The 22,287-nt window shown below is 46.0% G+C and overlaps 2 protein-coding genes across 3 annotated transcripts; one reads left to right on the top strand and one right to left on the bottom strand.

Moving 5' to 3' along the window:
* The first annotated feature begins 2,847 nt into the window (after positions 1-2,847).
* ZBTB18 (zinc finger and BTB domain containing 18) lies at positions 2,848-11,651 on the top strand. 2 transcript variants are annotated; one of them, XM_053909404.1, is made up of 2 exons: positions 2,848-2,958; positions 7,843-11,651. In XM_053909404.1, exon 2 carries the CDS (start codon positions 7,857-7,859, stop codon positions 9,423-9,425), a length of 1,569 nt encoding a protein of 522 aa, XP_053765379.1. In that variant the 5' UTR covers positions 2,848-2,958; positions 7,843-7,856; the 3' UTR covers positions 9,426-11,651. The 2 variants fall into 2 exon arrangements, with proteins under 2 accessions (XP_053765379.1, XP_019278231.2); XM_019422686.2 differs by lacking the exon at positions 2,848-2,958 and adding an exon at positions 3,569-5,433.
* LOC128778893 (basic proline-rich protein-like) lies at positions 2,944-3,857 on the bottom strand. The gene is made up of 2 exons (XM_053909498.1): positions 3,782-3,857; positions 2,944-3,665 (listed from the first exon to the last, which is right to left on the bottom strand). The coding sequence occupies exons 1-2, from the start codon at positions 3,855-3,857 to the stop codon at positions 2,944-2,946; spliced, it is 798 nt and encodes a 265-aa protein (XP_053765473.1).
* Positions 11,652-22,287: the final 10,636 nt, after the last annotated feature.

Consider the following 22,287-nt stretch of genomic DNA (forward strand, 5'->3'; position numbering starts at 1 on the left):
ATGCTCATATCCTTTTAAATTGTTATTTAGCCTCTCTGTTGTTTCAGGTATTTACATATTATACCATCTCTTTCCCAGCTAAATTTAAACCCCAGGAAGGACAGAACCTGTTCTCACGCTTGTTTGTCTTCCATCTCATCAGAGTGTCTTTCTTGAACACAGCAAATACTCCAGAAATGTTTTTCATTGATTCTGACAATGTATGGATAGTCCATGCATTGTCATAAATTTATAAACTCTTTTACATAACTGAGAGGACACACTTGCTTCCTTAAATATCCATTTAATCTATATTTTCTGGCTACACTACTCAGCCCTCAAAATGAATTCTAGTAATGGCTGTTAGATCTAGAAAACAACGCTCACGACTCTTGACGCATCAATGTGTCTGTTCCCCACACACATCTCTGGTGCCTTTACTCCTAGATGCATTGTGAGAAACCTTTTGTTACAGCTGTGATTTTGCTCTATATGCCACAGAATTGAGTTTCTAAGCTTTTTGTGGATAATCTGTTCTAATTTTCTCATGAATTCATTATTCACTATTTTTTCATATTTCACTATTACGTCTACTCATCCAGAGATCTGTTACTTTCCTTATTTTTAACTTTTAATAGATGAGAAACAGCTTTGAGAATGCAAACATTTCTTTATCCTTTTTCTTCCCTGAATTTGTTGGCAAAGCATGCGCTCCTTTTCATATATATATATATATATATATACACACACGCACACATATATACACACATATATACACACATATATATTATATATATAACGGGAAGTATATATATACTGTACATATACTATACAAATATATATGAAATATAAAATATATATATATGAAATATGGTATATTTCATCCATCAAGAACATTTACAAATTTTCCTAACTTGAAACAGGTCAAACTGAAATTGGGCCTTGTACCAACAGATGAAAAGATCTAGAATTTACCAGAAGCACACGTAAGATTTATTTCACGGACTAAAAAAACCCAGTTATTACAGGGTGGCCTTGGCCTCAGTGATCAATCTTGAGGGCAATATGAAAAAGTTGAGGAAAGAGTAGAGACCATCACTACTGTTTCTAACAGGATATCCTAACAGTATTTCAGTTCCAGGCATGTTACGTGCTCCTGTTTTTACTTCATCAGTAATTCAACATGTCTGATTTGCCCACACAACACTTTCAACTTCGTTTACCCATTTGACCTGGAACAAAATGAAAGCACATTTTGCCCAGCTGAAAGGTCTCCTGGCAAGTTGGTTAACAACAGGCTTGCCAGTCCCGCTTCAGTTACCAAAGAATAAACACATTTCATTCGACAATTACTAGTGTAGTGACTTCCTCACTGTGCAATTTTCTAGTTCACATTCTCGAATTTTAACTTGCTGTTCAACTCTTTACTTGTAACCCCTGCCTCAACAAGATTTCTAATTTCTTGCGAATATAAGTTTCTACATTGCTTCATGGCCGTGATTAACCCAATTTACTTGCAAAGAAGAAGGACCGAATAAAAAGTTCATTTGAAGGGAGGGCAAGTCCTGCATCTTCCCTCGGTGGGTTAACGTTGTGGCTCAGTACGTGCCAATTAAGGAATCAGGCTGGGCTTCCACAAGTACCAATTTTACTGTAGTTCTCTACAATGTGGCCACGTGGGAGTGCGCACTTGCGGCAGTGCGAGTGCACCTGGGGCGTGAAAGCGCCGCCGGCAGCCGGACCTACCTCCCCGCCTGGCCGCGTCCCCAACGCCCGGGTGCGCACCTGGGGACCGGGCGCGGCCGCGGCGGGCCTCGGCCCTGCTCCCCGCGCTTGGGGAGGGGGGGGGTGAGGGTGGGGGCGAGGAGCCGGCGGCGTCGCCCGCGGCACAGGGGGCACCGGGCGCCGCCGCAGGCCAGACTCCGGCCCTCGGCGTCCCCGGGGGCCCTGCCTCCGGAGGAAACCGGCGCAAGTCCGCGCGGACGAGCCGCACTAGGTTTAAAAGTGTATTTATGGTGGTCACGGTGCACACGGAAAAGCTCGCTCCACACCCCCAGGGCGCGCGAGGCCTCCGAGGCCGGAGACAAGCCCCTCCCAGCGCAGCTGTCGCCGCCGCCTGCGGGCTCCTTTCACTTTCTCACGGCCAAGTCACCCAGAGGGGCGCCGCTGCCGCCACCGCCGCTGCGCCCGAGGACTCCGCCCCGCGCCGCCTCGCTGCCGGCCCCCGCCCGCCCGGGCCCAGCCCACCCCGACAGTTTCTGCCCGCGATTGGCGCGCGCGAGCGGCAGCTCCGGCTCGCTTCTCCTATTGGCTGAGTCTCCCTGTCAATCCGACAGTTGCCCGCCACTCCCTCCGCCCTCCTGCAAAGCCGCCCTCCTATTGGAGGAGATTGCGCGCTGGAGGCGGGCAAGGAGCTCCGGTCCAGCCGCTTACGGTCAATCGCAGAGGCCCCACGCCGGGAGGGAGGGAGGCAGGGGGAGGAGCGGGGCGGACCGAGGCTGGGCGGGGGGGGAACATCTGGCCGGCGCCGCCGCGTGCGTGCGTGGTGCGTCCTCCCGCCCCCTCCCCTCCCCCTCCCCCGCCCGCCCCCCTGTCCCCCGCCCCCTCCTCCCCCCCCCCCCCCCCCCCCCCCGGCCGGCGGCTCCGCGCTCGCTCCCTCGCTCGCTCCCTCGCTGTGTCTGGCAGGCTGCGGCCGCCGCTGGGCTGCTGCCATGGGGAGCCGTTGAGAGTGGGGCCCTCTTCGCTCCGCCGCGCTCCTCCGGCTGCCAGCGGGGGTGGGCGGGAGGGAGGGAGGGGGCAGGGGGGAGCGGGCGACGGAGCCGGGATTGGGGGGCGGGGGGGCCGGGAGGGAGGGGGGCAAGAGGAGGAGGAAGCCCACCAAGTCCGGCGGCGGCGGCGGCGGCGGCCGGGAGGAGGAGGAGGAGGAGGCGGAGGACGCGGCGGCGGCGGCGGGGACGCGGTGACTTAGGGCCGCTCCGTGTGAGTCCCGGCGCCCGCCCCGGCCCCTGACCCGGCGCCCCCTCCGCGCGCGGCCCCCTGGCGGGCGGGGGGCGCCAGCTGTGCGGCCCCGGCCGGCGGGGCCGGGGCGGGCGGAGGGCGGGCCGGGCCGGGGGCGCCCCCGCGAGTGGAGTTAGTTTGTGTGCTTGGAGCGGCTGGGGCGGCGGGGGGCGGCGCAGCTGCGGGAGGCCGGGCGCGGGGACGGGGCCGCCGCAGCTGCGGGGTCGGGCGGGGTGCGGGCTCGCCCGCTCCGCGCCCCCCCCCCCTCCCACCCCCGGCCGGTGCAGCTGCGGCGCGGGGCGGGCTCCCGGCCGGTGCAGCTGCGGCGGCGCCTCCCGGGTGCGGAGGGCGGCGGGCTGGGGGAGGGGGGCTTGGGAGCCGCCGCAGCTGCAGCGGCGCCCGGGACGGCCGCGGCTCCGGGGACCGGTGCAGCTGCAGTGGCGCCCGCGGGGGGGCGGGGGGGGGGAGGGGGCCGGCGGGGGAGGGGCCCCTCCCGGGCTGGTGCAGTTGCCGGGAGGCCCCGGGGGCTCGCGCGCCGCGGCGTCGGGGAAGCGGTGGCAGCCACCCTCCTCCCGCGGGCTGCTTCTTACGACTTTTCTTTTGTTGTTGCCGTGACCCGGGTCTGTTTTCTCGTCTGTTGTTTAAGGTGTTTTCCTGCTGCACCGGCTCTCCGCCCTCCTCCTCCTTCCCTGTGGTTTAACCTTCCTCTTTCCCCGTGTGTTTTATGCACGGCCAACTACGTGGACATTTGCATTTCTTACCCCCGCACCCTCGCCCCCACCTCTTGGAAAAACAAAAACCCAACCCCACAAAACCTCCCTGGACCCTGCGGTAGCAAGACGTGAAGGGGTTGATTTGTGGGGTGGGAGTCGCTGGCCCATTGCGGTGCTTGGGACTCATTAAACTGTCACTCACCCCCCACCCCACTGGGTAAATGGGGTGATTAATGTCTGATATATTGGAATGGGGCGAGGGCATTTGTGGAGTAGAGGCTGTGTGGCTGAGAAGGAATTTAGCTGCGAAGGGTGCCTCCTGGCATAGGCGTTCGTCATTCTGTCATTCCCCGCGAAGTTAGAGAAAGTTAGGTTTGTGACTTTGGCAGAGCGAGAAGGACAGGACCGAGACGTTGGGTTTTGTTACTCTTTAACTCTGCCGCGGTTTCCTAATGAGAACGGAGTGCTGATCACCAGGCAGGGCTGCGACACTTGCGCCTCAGGCCTGTTCTACTCCTCACCCTCCCGGGAGTCTGTGGAGATGTATTTGACATTCACAGATGTCGCAGCACCTTGCAGGGCACTGGTCGGCCCAGCCCGGGTTACCTTACGATTTCATCAGCCATTAGTAAAGACCCACAAAGTCTAGCTAAAAAGTTCCCAAACTTACTCAACCTGCTCCCCCCCCCCACCTCCTTTCTGAAAGGTTTTCTTGTGATCACGAAACATTACAGAGTGACCCAAAAAGAGATTGTTATGGGACACAGATCAAGGGGAAGACAAAGTTCTGCTTTTTCTGAGCCGGGAGGCGGATCAGATACGCAGGTGCAGCGTTCACGTTAAGTGGTGGTAGCAGGTTGTGACCGTTTATTAATTTGTCTCATTGAACCGAAGTACTTTCCAGGATTTCAGAAAGTGCAGTTTCACCACGTTGATACCGAGACTTGAAATTTGCATGAACTGGCAGTGTGAGAAATTGCGTTGAGAGGGAAGCTGGAGATAAATAGTTAAATAAGAGGGGAATAAGAAGGTGAACCAGGCTGGAGCAGTAGTTCTGAATAGTCTTCCACCCTCCTGAGACACGTATGCCATGATCTCGGCAGGGGGAAAATATGAAAGTGCCATAATAATGTCGAAATGGGACTGGAGATGTCAATTGGGTTGGTTTAAAAATATCCCTAAGCTGCCTTTGAAACTAAACGTTGGAGTTGAATAAAAGTGAATCTGGATTTCCTGAATAGCACCGTGGCTTGAGTGTGCTGTCAGTATGTAAGCCAGTCCACCAACTTAAGACAGAAGTGTTGCTATTCCATAAATACAGTAGAACTCCATATGCTGAGTTTTTCAATTTCTTCTGTTAGAAAGTTTGGGGGAAAAAAAGGGAGACTTTGAAGTATTTTGTTTATACTAACAGAAGAGAAAAGTTCTCCTAAGAAAAAGCTGGTGGCAGGAGTGTAGAGGAGTAGCATATGGCATTAAAAGGAGCACAGCTGGAGGTAGCATTTCCATCTGAACATGATGTCAGAGCAGCTGACAGCCTGCCATCCCTCAGCCTTTTATTCTAACACACAGACAGGGAGTTAGTGTGTGCGGATCTGTGGTGGAGAAGGTATCTCGTTCCTCTCTAACATCATCTCCACTTTGCATCTGTCTCTCTTAGTCTGCTTTTTTTCCACCGATGTAACAGACCTGGAGCCAGCGAGACTCAGAGGAAAGGACTTAATCAGGTTTATGTGTCCTAAAGGTAGGAGTAGCAAGAGATTAGATTGAGCATATTTCTGTTTTGGTGTTTTGTTTATTTAATTAAAAAAAATCACATTACTTTTCTAACCCAGTTTAGGAATAATATATGAAATCGAGTATTAAATGAACATCTTGTTGGAGTTGAAAGTCTTGGGCTCGTTTAGTTTTAATTTTTATCCCTTTTGCTCGAGCAAGTAAATAACTTTTATACACAGAAATATTTCAAGTTTTGAAATGCTAAGAAAGGCTTTGAAATGTTGCTTTTTGAGATCACTTTGGATTAGAATGCTTTTTTCTGTTCACTGCGATTTAGGCTCCTTTTGCTTTTGGGGTAGTGGGGGAGAGAAATAGTAAACTGCCTGGAATCCAGCGATCAAACTTATATGAGAAGATTATTCTAGTTAAGAAGCTAGATTGTTGTGTAATTAATTCCACTCTGAAACTTTATTCTTCAAAAACATTCAGCAGCACTACTGAAACATACAGCTGTAAGTGCTTTTGAAACCGAAGGTTTTTTAAAAAGGGGGAAAAAAAAAACTTTTGTCCCCAGGAGAATAGTTTGACTGGTTTCCTCATTTCTCTTTCAAATATATATTTAAGAGATCTTTTATTTCAGCATAACAATAATTATTTGCAGGAGTTTTTGTGTTAGCGACTAATTTAGAACTTGTAGATTTGAGCTGCCTGAATTGGCCAGACAGCTGTAATCGCACTCCTCCATTCTTAATCTCTTTATCTCGGCAGCAGCTGCCATATGGCCACAGTCAGCTGGATCAGATGTTTATAAGCTTCCTTCTTCGTCCCTCTCTGTCCTGTCAGCCTCCTAATTTGATCACGGCTACCTTGTGAGCTGCCCTCCAATCTTTATTTTTAGCCCTCTCAAGGATTAGGATTGATGTTAGCTGTGGAGCACTCAAAGTGATTGTATTGTAAATCTTGGTGTATTCTAGCTGGGGCGTCGTGCGGAACGCATTTGGGGGCTAGGATGAAACTTTTAGCCCATCTTGGGCAAAGTGTAGAAAAAGCAGGGAGGTAATTTCTGAATATTAAATTACCATGTATCCGTTCCCCAAATGTACTTTCTGAGCTGGTTGGTGTGGAACCTTGCTTCTGGTCATAGGAAAAGGGAAGTCGGGTTTTCTTGATTTTTTTTTCTTTTTTTTTTTTTTAAGGAGTTGAATTTTACAGTTGAATTTTGACCCTTTGTACCTCCTCGCCTTTGCTCCCCCTCCATTTCACCCTCCTTCACCAGAAAACAAGGGCAACGATGCATATTTGAGAGAATAGAAGCTAGTGAGAGAACAAAATATATCAAGTTTTATTGAAACAAAGTATTTTCTGTTGAATGAGGTAAGGCAGAGTCAGAAAAAAATAGTTTCTCTTTTTCTAGCAAGGCCTTTTTTTTTTTTTTTTTTTTGGGTGGTGGGGGGGGAATGTTGAACCTGTAAAGCTTTGGAGTTTCATTTGAATACAATACGCCTTTATTTAAAAGTTTGAAATCATTTTAATATGGAATTCATTTGCTTTGCAACGGATCAAAGTTTAGGTGAGAATTTTCAGAGTGAAGGGAAGCCCTTCTGGTTCCTCATATCCTAGATGTACAGATTTTTACAAAGAAATACTACTTTTTTTTTCCCCCCTCCATTCACTTAAAAAATATTTGGATTTGTTCATAGTAAAGATGATCTTTTCCATCTGTTGGTGTAGTTCTTTCTGATCTCTTGTACACGTGGGCTCTACCTGCAAATCCTAAGGCGTTAACATCTGTTTTTATACACAGGGCTTTTGTTGTTGTAACACTCTGACTTTAAAAGTGAGTTGTTTGCTAATTTCTGGGCTAATTATGCGATTTCACTTTTTTCCCCTTGATTCAGCCAGTGCGTGTGTGTTAAAATTGTGCTTTCTAAGCGCAGTCATGTATCAAAAGTAATGGAATAAAAAAGGATGGTTGAACAAGTTTTCTGAATCTTCCAGAATGTGTTTGGGACTTTTCTTTGTTCGCTCTACGAGCTGTTGCAGGTTTCGTAGGACATAATTTGATGAGTAGGTTCACTTCTCCTGAAAGAGATGTAAATTCTCACTCTCAATAAGGGCCAGTAGTGAAACAGAAGGCTTTTAAAACTTGCCGGAAAGTTCCAGGAAGGTGGGGATGCGTCAGGGACTGTTGGGCTGGGGTAAGGGAGTTGGGAAAGGGTACGTTTTTCCTTCTCGCGTTTGGGTTTCGTGCGTGCGGTCTGGTCGTCCTCGGGTCATGAGCCTGATTAAAATGCAGGGACGGGTACCTCGGCGGCCCAAGCCGAATCACTGTCATTATCTCTCTTTTTTTTTTTTTTTTTTGTTGGTAACGGGGACCCGGGCGGCGGAAAGTTGTTCCTGAGCAGGCTCTCACGAGGACTGTCTCTGTCCCCAGGTTATGAAGACAGCATGGAGTTCCCAGACCACAGTAGACATTTGCTGCAGTGTCTGAGCGAGCAGAGGCACCAGGGCTTCCTTTGTGACTGCACCGTCCTGGTGGGAGATGCCCAGTTCCGCGCGCACCGAGCTGTGCTGGCTTCGTGCAGCATGTACTTCCACCTCTTTTACAAGGACCAGCTGGACAAAAGGGACATTGTTCATCTGAACAGCGACATTGTTACAGCCCCGGCTTTCGCGCTCCTGCTTGAATTCATGTACGAAGGGAAACTCCAGTTCAAAGACTTGCCCATTGAAGACGTGCTCGCAGCTGCCAGTTACCTCCACATGTACGACATCGTCAAAGTGTGCAAAAAGAAGCTGAAGGAGAAAGCCACCACCGAGGCGGACAGCACCAAGAAGGAGGAGGACGCCTCCAGCTGCTCGGACAAAGTCGAGAGCCTCTCGGACGGCAGCAGCCACATGGCGGGCGACCTGCCCAGCGACGAGGACGACGGCGAGGACGACAAGCTGACCCTCCTGCCCGGCAAAAGGGACTTGGCGGCCGAGCCCGGCAACATGTGGATGCGCCTGCCCTCGGACTCGGCGGGCCTGCCCCCGGCCGGCGGGGACGCAGAGCCACACGCCGCGGCAGCTGGAAAAACAGTGGCCAGCCCCTGCAGCTCCACAGAGTCTTTGTCCCAGAGGTCTGTCGCCTCCGTGAGGGATTCGGCAGATGTTGACTGTGTGCTGGACCTGTCTGTCAAGTCCAGCCTGTCAGGAGTTGAAAATCTGAACAGCTCTTATTTCTCTTCACAGGACGTGCTGAGAAGCAACCTGGTGCAGGTGAAGGTGGAGAAAGAGGCTCCGTGTGAGGAGGGCGAGGTGGGCGCTAATGACTATGACATGGAGCATAGCGCCGCGAAAGAGAGCGGGGGCGCTAACGCCCGCGGGCCGTACGAGCCGGCGCACCTGGCTCCGCTGCGGGAGGACTCGGTGTTGAGGGAGCTGGAGCGCGAGGACAAGGCCAGCGACGACGAGATGCTGAGCCCGGAGCACGAGCGCGGCCCGGCCGAGGCGGCCGTGGACGGCGGCCTGCTGCCCTACGTGTCCAACATCCTGAGCCCGGCCGGCCAGATCTTCATGTGCCCGCTGTGCAACAAGGTCTTCCCGAGCCCGCACATCCTGCAGATCCACCTGAGCACGCACTTCCGCGAGCAGGACGGGCTGCGCGGCAAGCCGGCCGCCGACGTCAACGTGCCCACCTGCTCGCTGTGCGGCAAGACTTTCTCGTGCATGTACACGCTCAAGCGCCACGAGCGGACCCACTCGGGCGAGAAGCCCTACACGTGCACGCAGTGCGGCAAGAGCTTCCAGTACTCGCACAACCTGAGCCGCCACGCCGTGGTGCACACGCGCGAGAAGCCGCACGCCTGCAAGTGGTGCGAGCGCAGGTTCACGCAGTCGGGGGACCTGTACAGACACATCCGCAAGTTCCACTGTGAGTTGGTGAACTCCTTGTCTGTCAAAAGCGAGGCCCTGAGCTTGCCCGCGGTCAGAGACTGGACCTTAGAAGATAGCTCTCAAGAACTCTGGAAATAATTTTCTATCCCTCTCTCTATATAAATAATATATATATCGACACGTACATATATATACATAGATCTCTATCTAGTTGTGGTACGGTCTAAAAGCAGCCTTGTTTCCTGGAACTAAGACGTCGGGGTGTTGACTCGGTTTTGCACTTTAGAGTAGCATGAGACTCTCGCTAATTTAGCATTCTGGTAAAAGAGACTCTGGAGCAAGTCGGAGACTAGAGAGGGCCTTTTCTTTCGAGGGGGCAGGGGGAGGAAGCCAATAAGAACCTTTGAAACAGGTCGTCCTATCACAAGATGCTTTCACAGGGCTTCATTTTGTCGACACTGCATTGTCTTCTGAGCTCTCGCTCTCGCTCTCTCTCTCTCTCTCTCTCTCTCTTTCTCTTTTTCCACTTTGTTTTTGTTTTGTTTTGTTTTGTTTCGGAGTAGAGATCCCCTCCAGTTTTATTAGCCTCTCTATATGTCACAAATTGCATGAATCTTTTCTGGCTGTTGGAAACCTGAATGCTTTTAGACCCAAATGGGAGATTTCTGAGATGCTGGATTATCTATTTTTAAACAAGCAGTTGACTTAAAACTTTCTGTGGCAACTTCTGGTTTCCTGACGGTTCCCAATGAGAGAAATGCGGAAAGTACACTGGGCTCACTGGGACGCTGTCTTTGTGAAGGTTTGCTTGGGATGGAAAAGGATACTGCAGCTCCAGCAGTGTTGAACTGTGTGTTGAAAAATGTGAATTACTGTTCTTGTATACTGTAATTGATTACACGGGCTGGGGGGGGTGTCAAAGAACTTGACAGGTTGTGTTGATGCTCTTAGTTGAGTCTTGAAAAGTAAATATTAACGCTACAGAAATGCATGAGTTTCAATATATTTTTTGTCTTTGTTTGCATTGTATAACTTTAACGAGTGAGTTTAAAATTATTTAATTTCCTTAGAAAAACAAAATAGCACCGTTTGGGGAAAAAAAAACCTGGTGTTATGAAGAACGTAAATGCACTGTTTTTATTTTTATTTTATATAATTTAAATTGACTTTCCCACTGTCTTTAAGTTGAAACTGTTAAGCTGAATAAAAACTTAAGCTGCAAATTGATAACTTCGCTACATAACAAGGAAAATATAAATGTTTACAAACGGCTTAAAGATTTGCATGTGCAGTGTGCATTTGTAACAGACTTCTGATTGCACAGAACCCATGCCAGCTCAAAGTTTAGGGGTACACATTTACCCAGTGGAGCATTTTTAGAATAACTACTGCACAAATTGACAATAGGTCATTCTCTCTTTTTTTTTATTTTTGTTTTTGGGTTTTTTTTTTTGGCTCCCCTTTCTTTTTCTCCCCTTCTTCCTTAACCCTCCCTCCCTCCCCTCCTTCATCATCCCCCCCCCCCCAACACCCACCCCCACCCCCACCCCAACTCATGAAAAGATTCTATGGACTGAAAAAGCCCCGGGCTGAAAGGACTGGCCTGCCTTGATTGACGTGGGGAAGGTGGGGAAGGGGGTTAGTAGACTATGTGTATCACGCAGCACAGGCTGCAGCCCGACGTGTGGTTTTTAATGACCAGCGCGCAGGGCAAAAGCATTTTGCACAGTGTTTGTTTTCCTGTCTTGCACTTACAAATAAGGTCTATGGGAGTAGCATGGAAAACGTTTGCTGTTTTTCCCTTTTTTTTTTTTTTAATTGCTTTTGTTTAAAATTTGATCGCCTTAACTACTGTAAACATAGCCTATTTTTGTGCTTAAGATACTGAATGGAAAACTCCATTGTGTGTTGCTGGACTGTTTTGGAAATATTTGGTCAAATGTGTGTTAATTTGGCTGTAATGGCATTTAAAGCAAACAAACAAACAAAAAAAGCTGTGAAAATGGCCTTGGAGCATTATCTTTAGTTACTTGAAGAGTTTCTAGTTTTTTTTTTTTTTTTTTAAATACAGTTTATGTTAAAATAATTTTTATTAATTTAGAGGAGACAATCAATGTCTGAGAAAACGGACTTTCTTTTGGATTTTCTTTTTGTGGTCATTGTGAGTGATTGCTTTTCCCTTTTATTAGTTTCACATTCTTCCTTTGTTCTAAAACTTAGACTGACATCTAGCTTTGACAATCATAGTATGTTTTATTTTCCTGAGGGGGGAATAACTTATAATGCTGTTTAGTTTTGTACTATTGGTGTGTTGGTGAATTTTTAAACTGTGTGCTAACTGCAATAAATTATATGAACTGAGAATTTCGCGTGTGTTCTTTTCATTGTGCTCTATCTACCCCATAGATCCTAAGTGTGTATGTACCTGGTGCCCTCGTTTTTAATATCCGTTCTATCCGGGGCTTACGAAGTTACTAGAATGCCTTATTAACGCCAACAGAGATGTGCAGTCATCTTGGCTTCTGGTCACTTAAGGGCCTCATGCACATTTTTAAAACGTGACCCGTTTTCTACAACCTAGATCAAGAGTGGGTGAATCTATAAAACTTCAAGGGGCAGTCTAGGCTTTTCATCATACCGCCTACAACAGCTGCTCATTCACACACACGCTGAGTCCCTCTCGCGGGTGATCTTACCCTGAGTCGGCCGGTCCAACCTATTCTGTGTTCTGGTGTAAGTGGAAGGCTGAGGAGACCGGATGTCTTCACCTGGAAGAGTGCTTGGCTAACAACTTGGAATTCTAGGCAATCCAATTAGCAAGCATTCGATCGTTCGAGATTGGCTCCACGGGTCCTTTTTGTGGCTGGGAGAGCTCAGATGTTCCCAACTTTGAATTCTCAGAGTTTTACTTTGAAAATGCAGTTACAAGGACTCCAGACCCTCACTTTTGTGATCGTCCCGACTTTGTGATGGTCTCAGGCGTGTCAGGGTGAGAAACACTGCTGGTGGATGGACAGAGCACGCGTGGTCCCGGACAGCACTTTAGAATTGTCACACTCGGTCCTAAGTGTGCGTAGGGCCGGCGCAGACCTGAGAGAGTTTTTGTAAACCCTCAGATCTGTATCTGTCAGTTTCTTCCAGCCTTTAGAGATACATATGAAGTTACAGTTTTACATGACTGCTGTCCAATAAAATACATTTATGTTATAAGGCCAATAGGAATGGGAATTTTCTTAACTTCCATAGAAAAAGTGAGATACAAGGTCCAGAGCTTGGAACTATACTTGTGAGCTCCTGGATGGCTTTGGTTGAGAATCCAAAAAGATTTTTTTAATCAGCGCAATTAGTAGTTTACTATTTGGAATCCCTGCATTTGCTTTTTTTTTTTTTTTCTTTTGGTTGAAGCAGGATTTCTATTACACGTAACTCACACTGGGTTTTAACCAACCAAATGTTGTTTCACGTGAAAGAGGAATGTGTATTTGAACTCCACAGAATTATTTTTCAGCAGTTACAAGCTTATTTTTAAAAAGGGCTGGAGGTGGGGGTCGGTGCGGGGTGGGTGGAGGGAACTGGGGTAGAGAAGGTGGATTTTGTGTTTTCAGTTCCTGTAGTAACTGGTCATAGTCCCTCAAAACTTTCTGGTTTTGTTGAGATGTTGAGAGTTATAATTTAGTTTCACCAACTAGCATCTAATTTAAAATGAGCATTGTCTTAAACTTAGCTGGATATACTCATGAAAACAATATTTTGACGTGTGATTTGGAAGAAATAACTACTTAAAACATTTCTTGCAAACCTAGGACAGAATATCAATTACATAAATCGCCACATTTGTTAAGAGAAGTGAAGGAATCAGTTGTTCATTTGCTACATTTCAAAAAAAAAAGGAAATTAATTTGTCATGTAATCACGTTGGAAACCATTCAAATTGATTCCCCCTTTGACATCTGGCTGATGTCTAAGTGTATTTTAACTATGTGATTTCATTTACTTTTGAAACCATCTGTTTTTTTAGGTAGTCAGTCATGCCCTAGATCACTGTGGGCCCAGCATTGTGTGTAAGCTGCACCCTAGGGAATATCCCAGAAGTATAAAATGTTAGGGATATTGGTTTTGGATTTCCTTTCTGGTTATTTATGCTATCAGATTAATGGGTGAATCAAGTAGAGTTTTTCTTTAACAGACTTGTCATGATTACCTATAAACAGGTTCTTGAGAGCCTAGAAAAAGGTGAACACCATGTTATAATTACACAAGGGTGCACATTAAAATGGTCAAAATATTCATTTTTCCAAGTAAATCTTTTGTTTTGAACTATCATCAAAGAAAACAGTTGAGTTTTTTACCCAAGAAGTCATGCTACTTAAAAAATCTTGAGTCTCGCAAGTTTCAATGAAACACAAGTACATAAAAATTAGACTTTACAAACCCCACTGTAGGAGACAAGAATTTTTTTTAAAGTCTTAAGATCTCAAAATTTCCTGTATTGTAGGACTATATTTTATTCCTAGAAAACTTAAAACATTCTTTGATTTCTAATATAATTGGGGAAACTTTTATATACCTCTGGTTAGGAAACTCAGATAATCTTATATTTCATTTGTAGACACTGACCTAAATTTTTGTTTAATTGTTTGTTACAATGTTTTAAATTGCTGATAAAGTGAATCAAGTAAGTGTGAACTTTGAAATCCAGGACGGAAGAGCTCTATCCTTTTCCTTAAAATCATTTGGCATTAACATGCTAGAGATCATACCATTTAAAAAATAAAATAATAGTTTTATTGTTTTCTTTTAAACAAATAGCTTTTTTAGGAGTTTTATTTTGGCCATAGTCCAAGTTTATTACACTGACAAAATTTTGTCCCTTATGTTAACATTTTTCTACCTTTTGCCAACAGTAACGTGGCAAAATATCTTCGTATGTGAGCCTTTGGTCTCAAATGTAGAAGTACCTATTTTTTTTATTTCAAGTCAACTCCAATTAGAAAGAAACATGTTTCTAACCTCCCCGCTCCTTAGATTTTCTTAACATTGTGAAGAGTTAGCTAAAGCAGTCAGATCTTACTGATGTCACTGGAGGTGTTTAGAAGTAGTCGTTTATTTTCACAGACATTTTAGAAATTAAACTTTTAGTATTTTTGCAAACTGATCCCTTAAAAATTATTTCTCATTTTTGTTAATTTCTTGTAAATGAAGCTAAACTCTTCAAATTTAAAACATTGTAACAAGAAAGGGTGAGGTCATAGAAATGAAACAGAAGCTTGAAAAGTTTCTCTTCTAAGCCCAAATACCTTAGTACACTCAATTGTTCAATTAATTATCCCGGTAACTTGGGCTCACAGCGTAGCTTTTTCTGAAAATAGTCAAGCCCTTGAGAGAAATCGGATTTTTGTTGAGAGAGACAAATATACCAGTCAACTTTTCTGATTTTATTTTAACATTTCCTAGTTGACTATGGATCACAATCGCTAGGTTTATGTGAATGTGGTATTTCCCGTGGCTGAAGGGTACTTTACAAAACAATTTTTTGAAACTAAAATTTTCCTTGAATTTCCAGGCACTTTCGCCCCCTTTCTAGTCTTCGGGAATGGGTGTGCAGTTGAATCTGCCTTTTGCTATAGGAGGCATTCTCTCTGTTTGGCAAGAGAAGAGTGAAAACCCAATTTGGCTTTAAAATGTGGCACATTAGTCCGTAACAGTTTCAGTGAGGATATTTAGAGTGGCTTTGAGAGGCAGTATGACACCCATAGAGAGTCCCTTCACGGAAATGACTTATTTTACAGTGTGTTATAATCTCTGTAGTTAATCATTAAATCAGGTCGTTTTTATTAAATGTCAGTATGCATGCTTAATATGACTGCATAGGAATTGAAGAAGTCCTATTGGCCTAAATATCGAAGTTTGTTAAGAAGTACATTTGTAGTTAGTATGAGGTGGTGTATGGAAAATGTATCTGAATATTAGGAAACATTTAGAGGGTAGATTAAATCTGGTGTTTCAGTACATAATGCTTATACAACAGTACTGAACTTGAAGGAATGGGAAAAGTTTATTTATGTGTGCTATGCCGGGCCCAAGCTAACTCTGACATGTGACAGAGCATAAAGGAATGCATCTTAACCGTGTGTGATTAAAAAATATCCATTACTTAGAATACTCATAAAGAGGGGTGTATTTACTTCATTGAAAAAATACTACTCAATGCAGTGTGCACTTTCCCTCTGAAAGGATTAAGAAAGACACTAACATTTTTTTGTATGTCGAATGCTCTGAGATGATCTTTGATCAAAGGAAGAACATTCAGGCTTTTCATGGGAATCTCTTACATTTGTTTTAAAAAGCAGACTAAAACTATACATATATCTTTTCTGTGGACCACTTCCTTGGAACCGTATCGTGTAAACAAGCTGTTTGGTAATATTGAAATGCCTCTTTCATGTTTACTGGACAGACGACAATGCTTCCTAAGGATGTCTATTTGGACAATTTTCAGAAAAGCACAATGGTATACTAATGGAGAATTAAAACATTTAAGAAAAGTATTTCTTGCTTGTGAGCCACAGCCACGGAAGTTAGTGAAACAGTGTAAAAAAAAAATCCATTTCTCCTGCTTTACACTGTTTCTCTGTGTAACTTACAGTCCTCACCGGATAGAAGTTTGAGCACAGAATCATATCCCAAGAAGATCAAATTTATAAAGTTATTTCTATAACTAACTTCCTTTGAGAAAGACAGCCTCTCAAGGATGGGCCGGGAAGGGACAATGGTGCAGGTTTACAATCAAAGCACAGACACGATACATTTAAGATTTCAGGATCCCCAAGACTTCGCAACTGAATAAACCCAAAGAAGCTGGAGGGGGTGAGGGGTGCAGACGGAATACGGGAATATGCCTTTACGTTCTTATTTCTGCTGAGACCCAAACTGAAATTTCTACTTCATATAATGTCCTCTGTTTTCTCCATGTCTCCATGTCCCTCCTATAGAGGGTAAAATTTTATGCAAGGAGTGGTTTTGACACCACTCTGCACCCATGAATTTTCCAACCCAGTCGGTGTCATGTCTGAATTTCTACCATCGTGAAAGAATGGAAACGACTTTGAAATGAAAACTACATTGAGATTGGCCGTATTTGCCAGTCTGCACCAGCAAACTACATGGGCGGGCTGGGGGGGGCGGGGGTGGGTACGGGCAGAGCACTCGGACGAAGGAGCTGAGGTATTTCCGGGGACTTATTACAACAAATGACACTGAACTGCATGAAATCCCTAGGTTAAGAGAAAACAAAATTAGAGGGGATGTTGGGGCACAGTGAAGTTTTGTTTTTCATACTAAGTGTGGAGTCTAGAAAATGTGGTGATTTCTCACATTCTATTTATATGTTATTTTACTTGAGGGATGCCTCAGAGCAGTACTAGAATCACTTATGTGCAAAAGGGGAGGGAGGGAGGGTTTGTCATCATTTTTGTTCCATTTGCTTCGTAAAGGTGCTTATCTTGCAGTATAAATAATACTTTAGTCAAAATACAGGCGGGTTTGGAGGCTTGACCAGCATGGAAGGATTTTAATGATTGAAGTGTTTCCGTTTAAAAGTCAGTCAAATGATGCCCTTGAAGGCAATCAATCCTCACATTGTTATTCTTACTTAATAATACATATATAATTTTTTCCTTCTCCAAAAATAACAGAACTTTTAAGCATTATAAACAAAAACAATCCCAGGCTTACTTCTGTATCCTGAATTTTTAAAATTTGCATTCTGGACTGAATGTTCTTGAAATAATGAATTAATTTTGTTATTCGGATTGTAACAATCTAATGGCCAGAATTTGAAAATAATCTAATGGTCCAATTATTCTCCATCATTTGAAGACCTGTATTGTGTGTCGGATACCCTCCCCTACAGACTGCCGTAGCACATGGGCTTCCACAGAGACCCATCTAAAATCACAAAAACTCAGAGCTTGAAGGAACAAAAGTGATTTCCAGTTTATTTATCCTGGGCATAGAGGGGCAGGTGCAGAGCTAGGCATAGGGGAGGGGAAGGAACTGAAAGGATTTTGCAAACATTTCATACATTCCCCAAGCCATTGACCATCTATCATTTCAGACACGAGGTTTTCCTCTCTTTAGAAGCACACGAAGGGTGAATTCCTCGCTCTGGGCACATCTTTGGTGGCGTCTGAATCTGAAATCTACATTCTGGTTATGCCCAGGGGATAAACCTTGCATCACGGAATTATATGTTTACCACCATTGCGCTTACCATTGTCTGCTGTGTGTATTTACAAACCGAACCCAAGACTGGAATTCTACGATGTCTCTTCCTGGCTTCGAGCCTATCAACTATTTTAAAAACATCACAGAAGAACACTCTCTGCCGGTGTCAGAGGTAGGCATGTCTTGGGCCCTCTGCCTCAGGCTCTCCAGGAGCGGAAACCCTGGCAGAAGTCTACTGACTGACACGCTCTCTCTCTCTGCTCCCGGCCACAAAAAGAGTTGCTTGGGTTTCCAAAACATGTTATTTGTTCAACCACAACGAGGCCCTGCTTCTTGCAGGGCTACTGACTATAGGGTTGACAGACCTGTCGCTGGCCATTTGAGAGGGAGAGAAGAAACATGGCGGCATGGCCGGGTGGCAGCCAGACAGAAGCCTCGAAACTCATTTTGCCGCCCAAGTGGGAGAACTGAATAGTTTTCCGCTTAATCTGAAAATTGGCCTCAGTTCTTGGAATGCTTCTCACCTCCTTCTCTCAGGATCGGCTGCTGAACAGAAGACTGAGGAGAAATTTGCAGAAGGTCTACCAATGACACGGAAGGGACCGTGCCCTGACACCTTCATTTTTCCGTTTCTGAGACCAGAGTAATAATGCCCACCTCACCTTCTTCCTTAGAATAATGTGACCACAGATGTGCAAAACGTTAGGCTCAGAGACAAGGGGCTGAGTCTGTCATCTGAGGTGACATCACTGTTATGACAATTATTATTTCTTACCCTGAGAGGAAGTTTCTCCTTAGCATCCAGCCTTCTTACCAATGTGGATTGTGTTCAAGGTGGAATTTTATGATTTTAATCCATGGAGCACTGAATGCCTCAACTTTATTTCAGTTTTAAGCAGGCCTGGAGGAAAGCAACCTCTAAGTGCAGTGCAAACAGGAAAGGAGCACAGTCATGGGAACGGTTGCACATTCCCAGGTGGGCTGGTAGGTGGTCCACACGTTTACCTACACGAACCTTGTGTAACTCACATGCCACTGTTGGTTCCTCTGCCAAATCTCTCAAAGCATTTTCAACTCTCTGATGATCTAATCCAAAAACCCAAGTGGAACACAGATACTTTTTTTCCCCTTTAATGTTGAAGAGACCAAGACGGAAGCTCTGGTTTACGTTTACACTTGCGTCATAATATAAACAACAGCATGATTAATATATATCACGATAACGAACAGGCACCGCTCCCCAGGGAAGCACACAGATTAAAGTGATTCGCCCAGAGCCTTCAGTGGGTTCCTCCGATCTCACCAGGAGAAGGTGGAACACGCCAGATCAGAGCTCGCAGCCTCTCCATTTCTGGCCTCACATCACCGATGTGCTTGCTATGTTACGTGTGCCTAGAGCCACGCTGTGGCACGATGATGAGCAAGTCCCTTTAGAGGAAGATGCACCTGTTCAAAGTCCACACCTTGAAGAAACGCAGAGCTGCTGTGCTCCTTTTAGGGAAACTTTGAGTAGCTATTTATTGCCTGGAATAAACTTACGGTCCGTCTTGCCCATGTAAACAGGCGTCGGAAAGCCCTTTCGGAGTGTCCGCTTGGCTCTTTGATGCAATGCCACTTTACAAAAGGATTCCTGCCACACTCGTCTCTTTTTCTGTTCCTCCTTTCTCCCCTTGATATAATGACGCAAATCTTCCTTTTTATTTTATAATTTTCGTAGATTTTTTTTTTTTTAAAAGGCCATGACTTTAAGAAGACACGTTTGGTGAAATAGGTCCTTTTGGTTGATGTATTTAAGAGTTTGGGTTAGGAAAAAGTTGAAAAACAAGAACCAAAAACAAACGGGTCCCCCCCTCCCCGCCTCCCCCTTCCCCCCCGCCGCTCAGTGCCATAGACAAGAGTCCAAAGGACATTAGCTGCCCCATTGCACACATTGGAAAGGAGAGTTTGCTGTGAGCTCAGTCCTTCTAATAGACTGGCAATTTTGTGAAAGGTTTAGGGGATTTTGTTTAACCATTTCTGCATGTGTTTTTAATGAGCTCATGATGGTTTTAACAAAGGCCAGGTTGTGCGTTTTGCGGCATTTTCTGACCTGATCCCTCCCTGCTGAGCCGGGGAGTGGGCACCTGTGCTCTGCTCCTGGCTCACCTATGGGAGTCAAGGTGGTGGGGCCATCTCCGGGCCTGTCTTCGTGCCAGGGATGAATCATGCAGTAGGCAGAGCGGAAGGAGCCTCTTTGTTGACAGCTTTCCATCTGGACTTTGGATACGGCTGATGGTTCACGTAGAGCGTTGGTTAGCTGGAAGGGACTAGGAGAGTCCGCTCCTCCGTAAGGGATCAGGAGCGTGCAAAGCCCCAGCAAAGAATGGCCCCAGATTTCATCTGCAAAGCTCAGAGAAGCATCTCACTCCCTGAGGTTCAGGTACTGAGGTCCGTGAATGTGTATGACTGCGGCTTTGACACGCCGGTGTTCAATAGTCAATAGGTCATTTACAGCCCCATTCACATAATCCGACTGGAGTCCGTCTGAATAAATTCATCAAGCTCAGGTGGCCAAGAGCGAACCCCTTCCGTGTTTAATAATTAAAATAAACAGGGCTATTGAGATGAATTTCAGTTTGTCATGTATAAATGTAAGAGACTCCATAAGGGATGGTGTTTTGTGATTCATATAGAAATATGATGGATGTATGATACGTTTTCCACAGCTATTTAAGAAAAAAAAGATTATCTTAGTCATGGGGTAAAGTTATGTGATGCATTGCACCATCCAGGCTGTGTCTGGGCCAGTACAGATTTTTTTTTTTTTTTTTTTTTTTGTGAAAGATTACTTCTTGGCAAACTAGATATGCAAACGCCAGAATACAGTAAAACCACATTTAATTGGACCTACTTGCCAACTTCTTGAACACAGCTTGGATTATTCCACGGGAGAGGTTGCTTCTGTTAAAAGCTGGCGGGGGGGCGGGGGGAGGAAGTGGCATATTGACAAGGCTTCAGATAATTTTTTTTTCACTTGAAGTACAATTATGCAATGAGCCAAGTTTGGAAGTATTTTACTATGTTTAATAATTATTATTCAAGATATTGTAAAACATATGCATTTGTTAAGGGGAATGTAATGGGAGTGAAATCATGTCATAAATTATACTTCGGATTTATTTTCCCTATTTTGTGTTTTTTTTTTTTATTTGATAGCCTTCCAAATTGGTTCTAGCCAAAACCATGCACTCTAATACATACCGTACTTGATATCAAAGTGAGAATATGAGTAATTTATAGAACCCGAGTGAGAACAGTTTTCTTCTCTTAGCCAGCTTCTGCCACCTCTATTCAGGTACCAGCCGACACATCCAACAGCCAGTGAGATAATAGGGATCAAGAAGTCCTCCACGTAGAGGAACTGCCACATCCTTCTCAACAACAGAAGACTCCAAGTCCACTCAGCCTGGCCACGTCTATTGTTCGAGTGTCTCTCCTTCACACAGGAGGATGACTATTTCTTTAGTTGTGTGTAAGTCTGGGAGAATTGCACGCCGCTCCCTCTCCCGAGGTGTGAGTGGGGACTCCCTGACCACCCACGATGTGCTCAGGTGAGTCTGAGCTCTGGGCGACGCTGTCACCCCAAACTTGGGAAGCTTGAGAAGGCATCACATCAGTTTGCTTCCCATCTTGAGCTGAAACAAATTTATATTGTTTTTGCAGTCTCTTTTCCAAGGGAGAGAAAAGAAAAAAATTGCCCCTTGCACTTCCTGAAACTGAACAAAGGTGCCATCGCTAAAGATTAGCAAGACGCTACGGATTTGCACCGAACCCCACCTGCTCTGTGAAAACCCCACGGTTTTCTCACAATCCCACTCAAGCTGCTGAGCAATTGGGCCTTGTCTTCTGAGTGTGGTTATTCGTCAGCTTGACTTCTGTTTGCTCTGCCGGTTCATTGTTTTCTCATGCCATGCCACAGCCAGCGACCGGGAGAGGAGAAGGCAGAGCCTTGGGGCCGGCTCCTGGGCCCCTGCAGAGGGGCAGACTTTCCCGGCGGGCAGACAGATCGGCGGCGACCCTAGGTGTGTTTTGAACGTGTGCCCGGGGCTCACGGAGCCTGATGCAGCTTTGCTGCTGTGTGGGGTGGACTGCAGCAGTGCGAGCCTTGTGTCTGCAGAGGGGACATGAGGACATCTGGACCGTGTCCCTGCGAGCAGGGCTTTTGCTGCAGGCCTTTGAAAATCCTGCCGCAACGGCCCCCAGCGCCTTGGAACTTTCTCCCTGGAGAATTTAGAAGAGCCGGTGGCCTTGATTTCTTGGCCATCTACAGCCTCCACACGTGCGGGGCTGTCCCTGAGCAGGGTGATTCAGGGGGTCCAGGAAGCGTTTTGCACAGCCCTTCTCTCTAAGATCCTAACACTAGGACTGGGGTCATGCATGCCTCTCTCCCGTCCTCAGCCACCTAGCTGTGCTGTCTTCAACAAGTGACTTCATCTCTCTGGGCTTCTCCCCACACACACCGCACTCCCCCCCCACCTTCATCTTTAAATAAACCTCTTGGACCATGAGACTCTGAGGTTCTTTTCAGGTCTAAATTCTTGGGCTTTTCTTTTTCTTTTTCTTTTCACCTGTTTAACTGCAATGCTGACTGAGCTTGGGCTGATTAACAAGAAAATATTTTCCAGGTAGAATAGAAATGGTGACTAGCTCATTGCCATGAAAGGCACGCTCACTCGGATAAGGGAGGACACGGGCAGGGTGGGTGAGCATTTCCACCGGCCTTTGGATTTTTAAT

Source organism: Panthera pardus, unplaced genomic scaffold (genome assembly GCF_024362965.1).
Source record: "Panthera pardus isolate Hobbes unplaced genomic scaffold, ASM2436296v1 HiC_scaffold_21, whole genome shotgun sequence".
NCBI classification, from domain to species: Eukaryota; Metazoa; Chordata; class Mammalia; order Carnivora; family Felidae; genus Panthera; species Panthera pardus.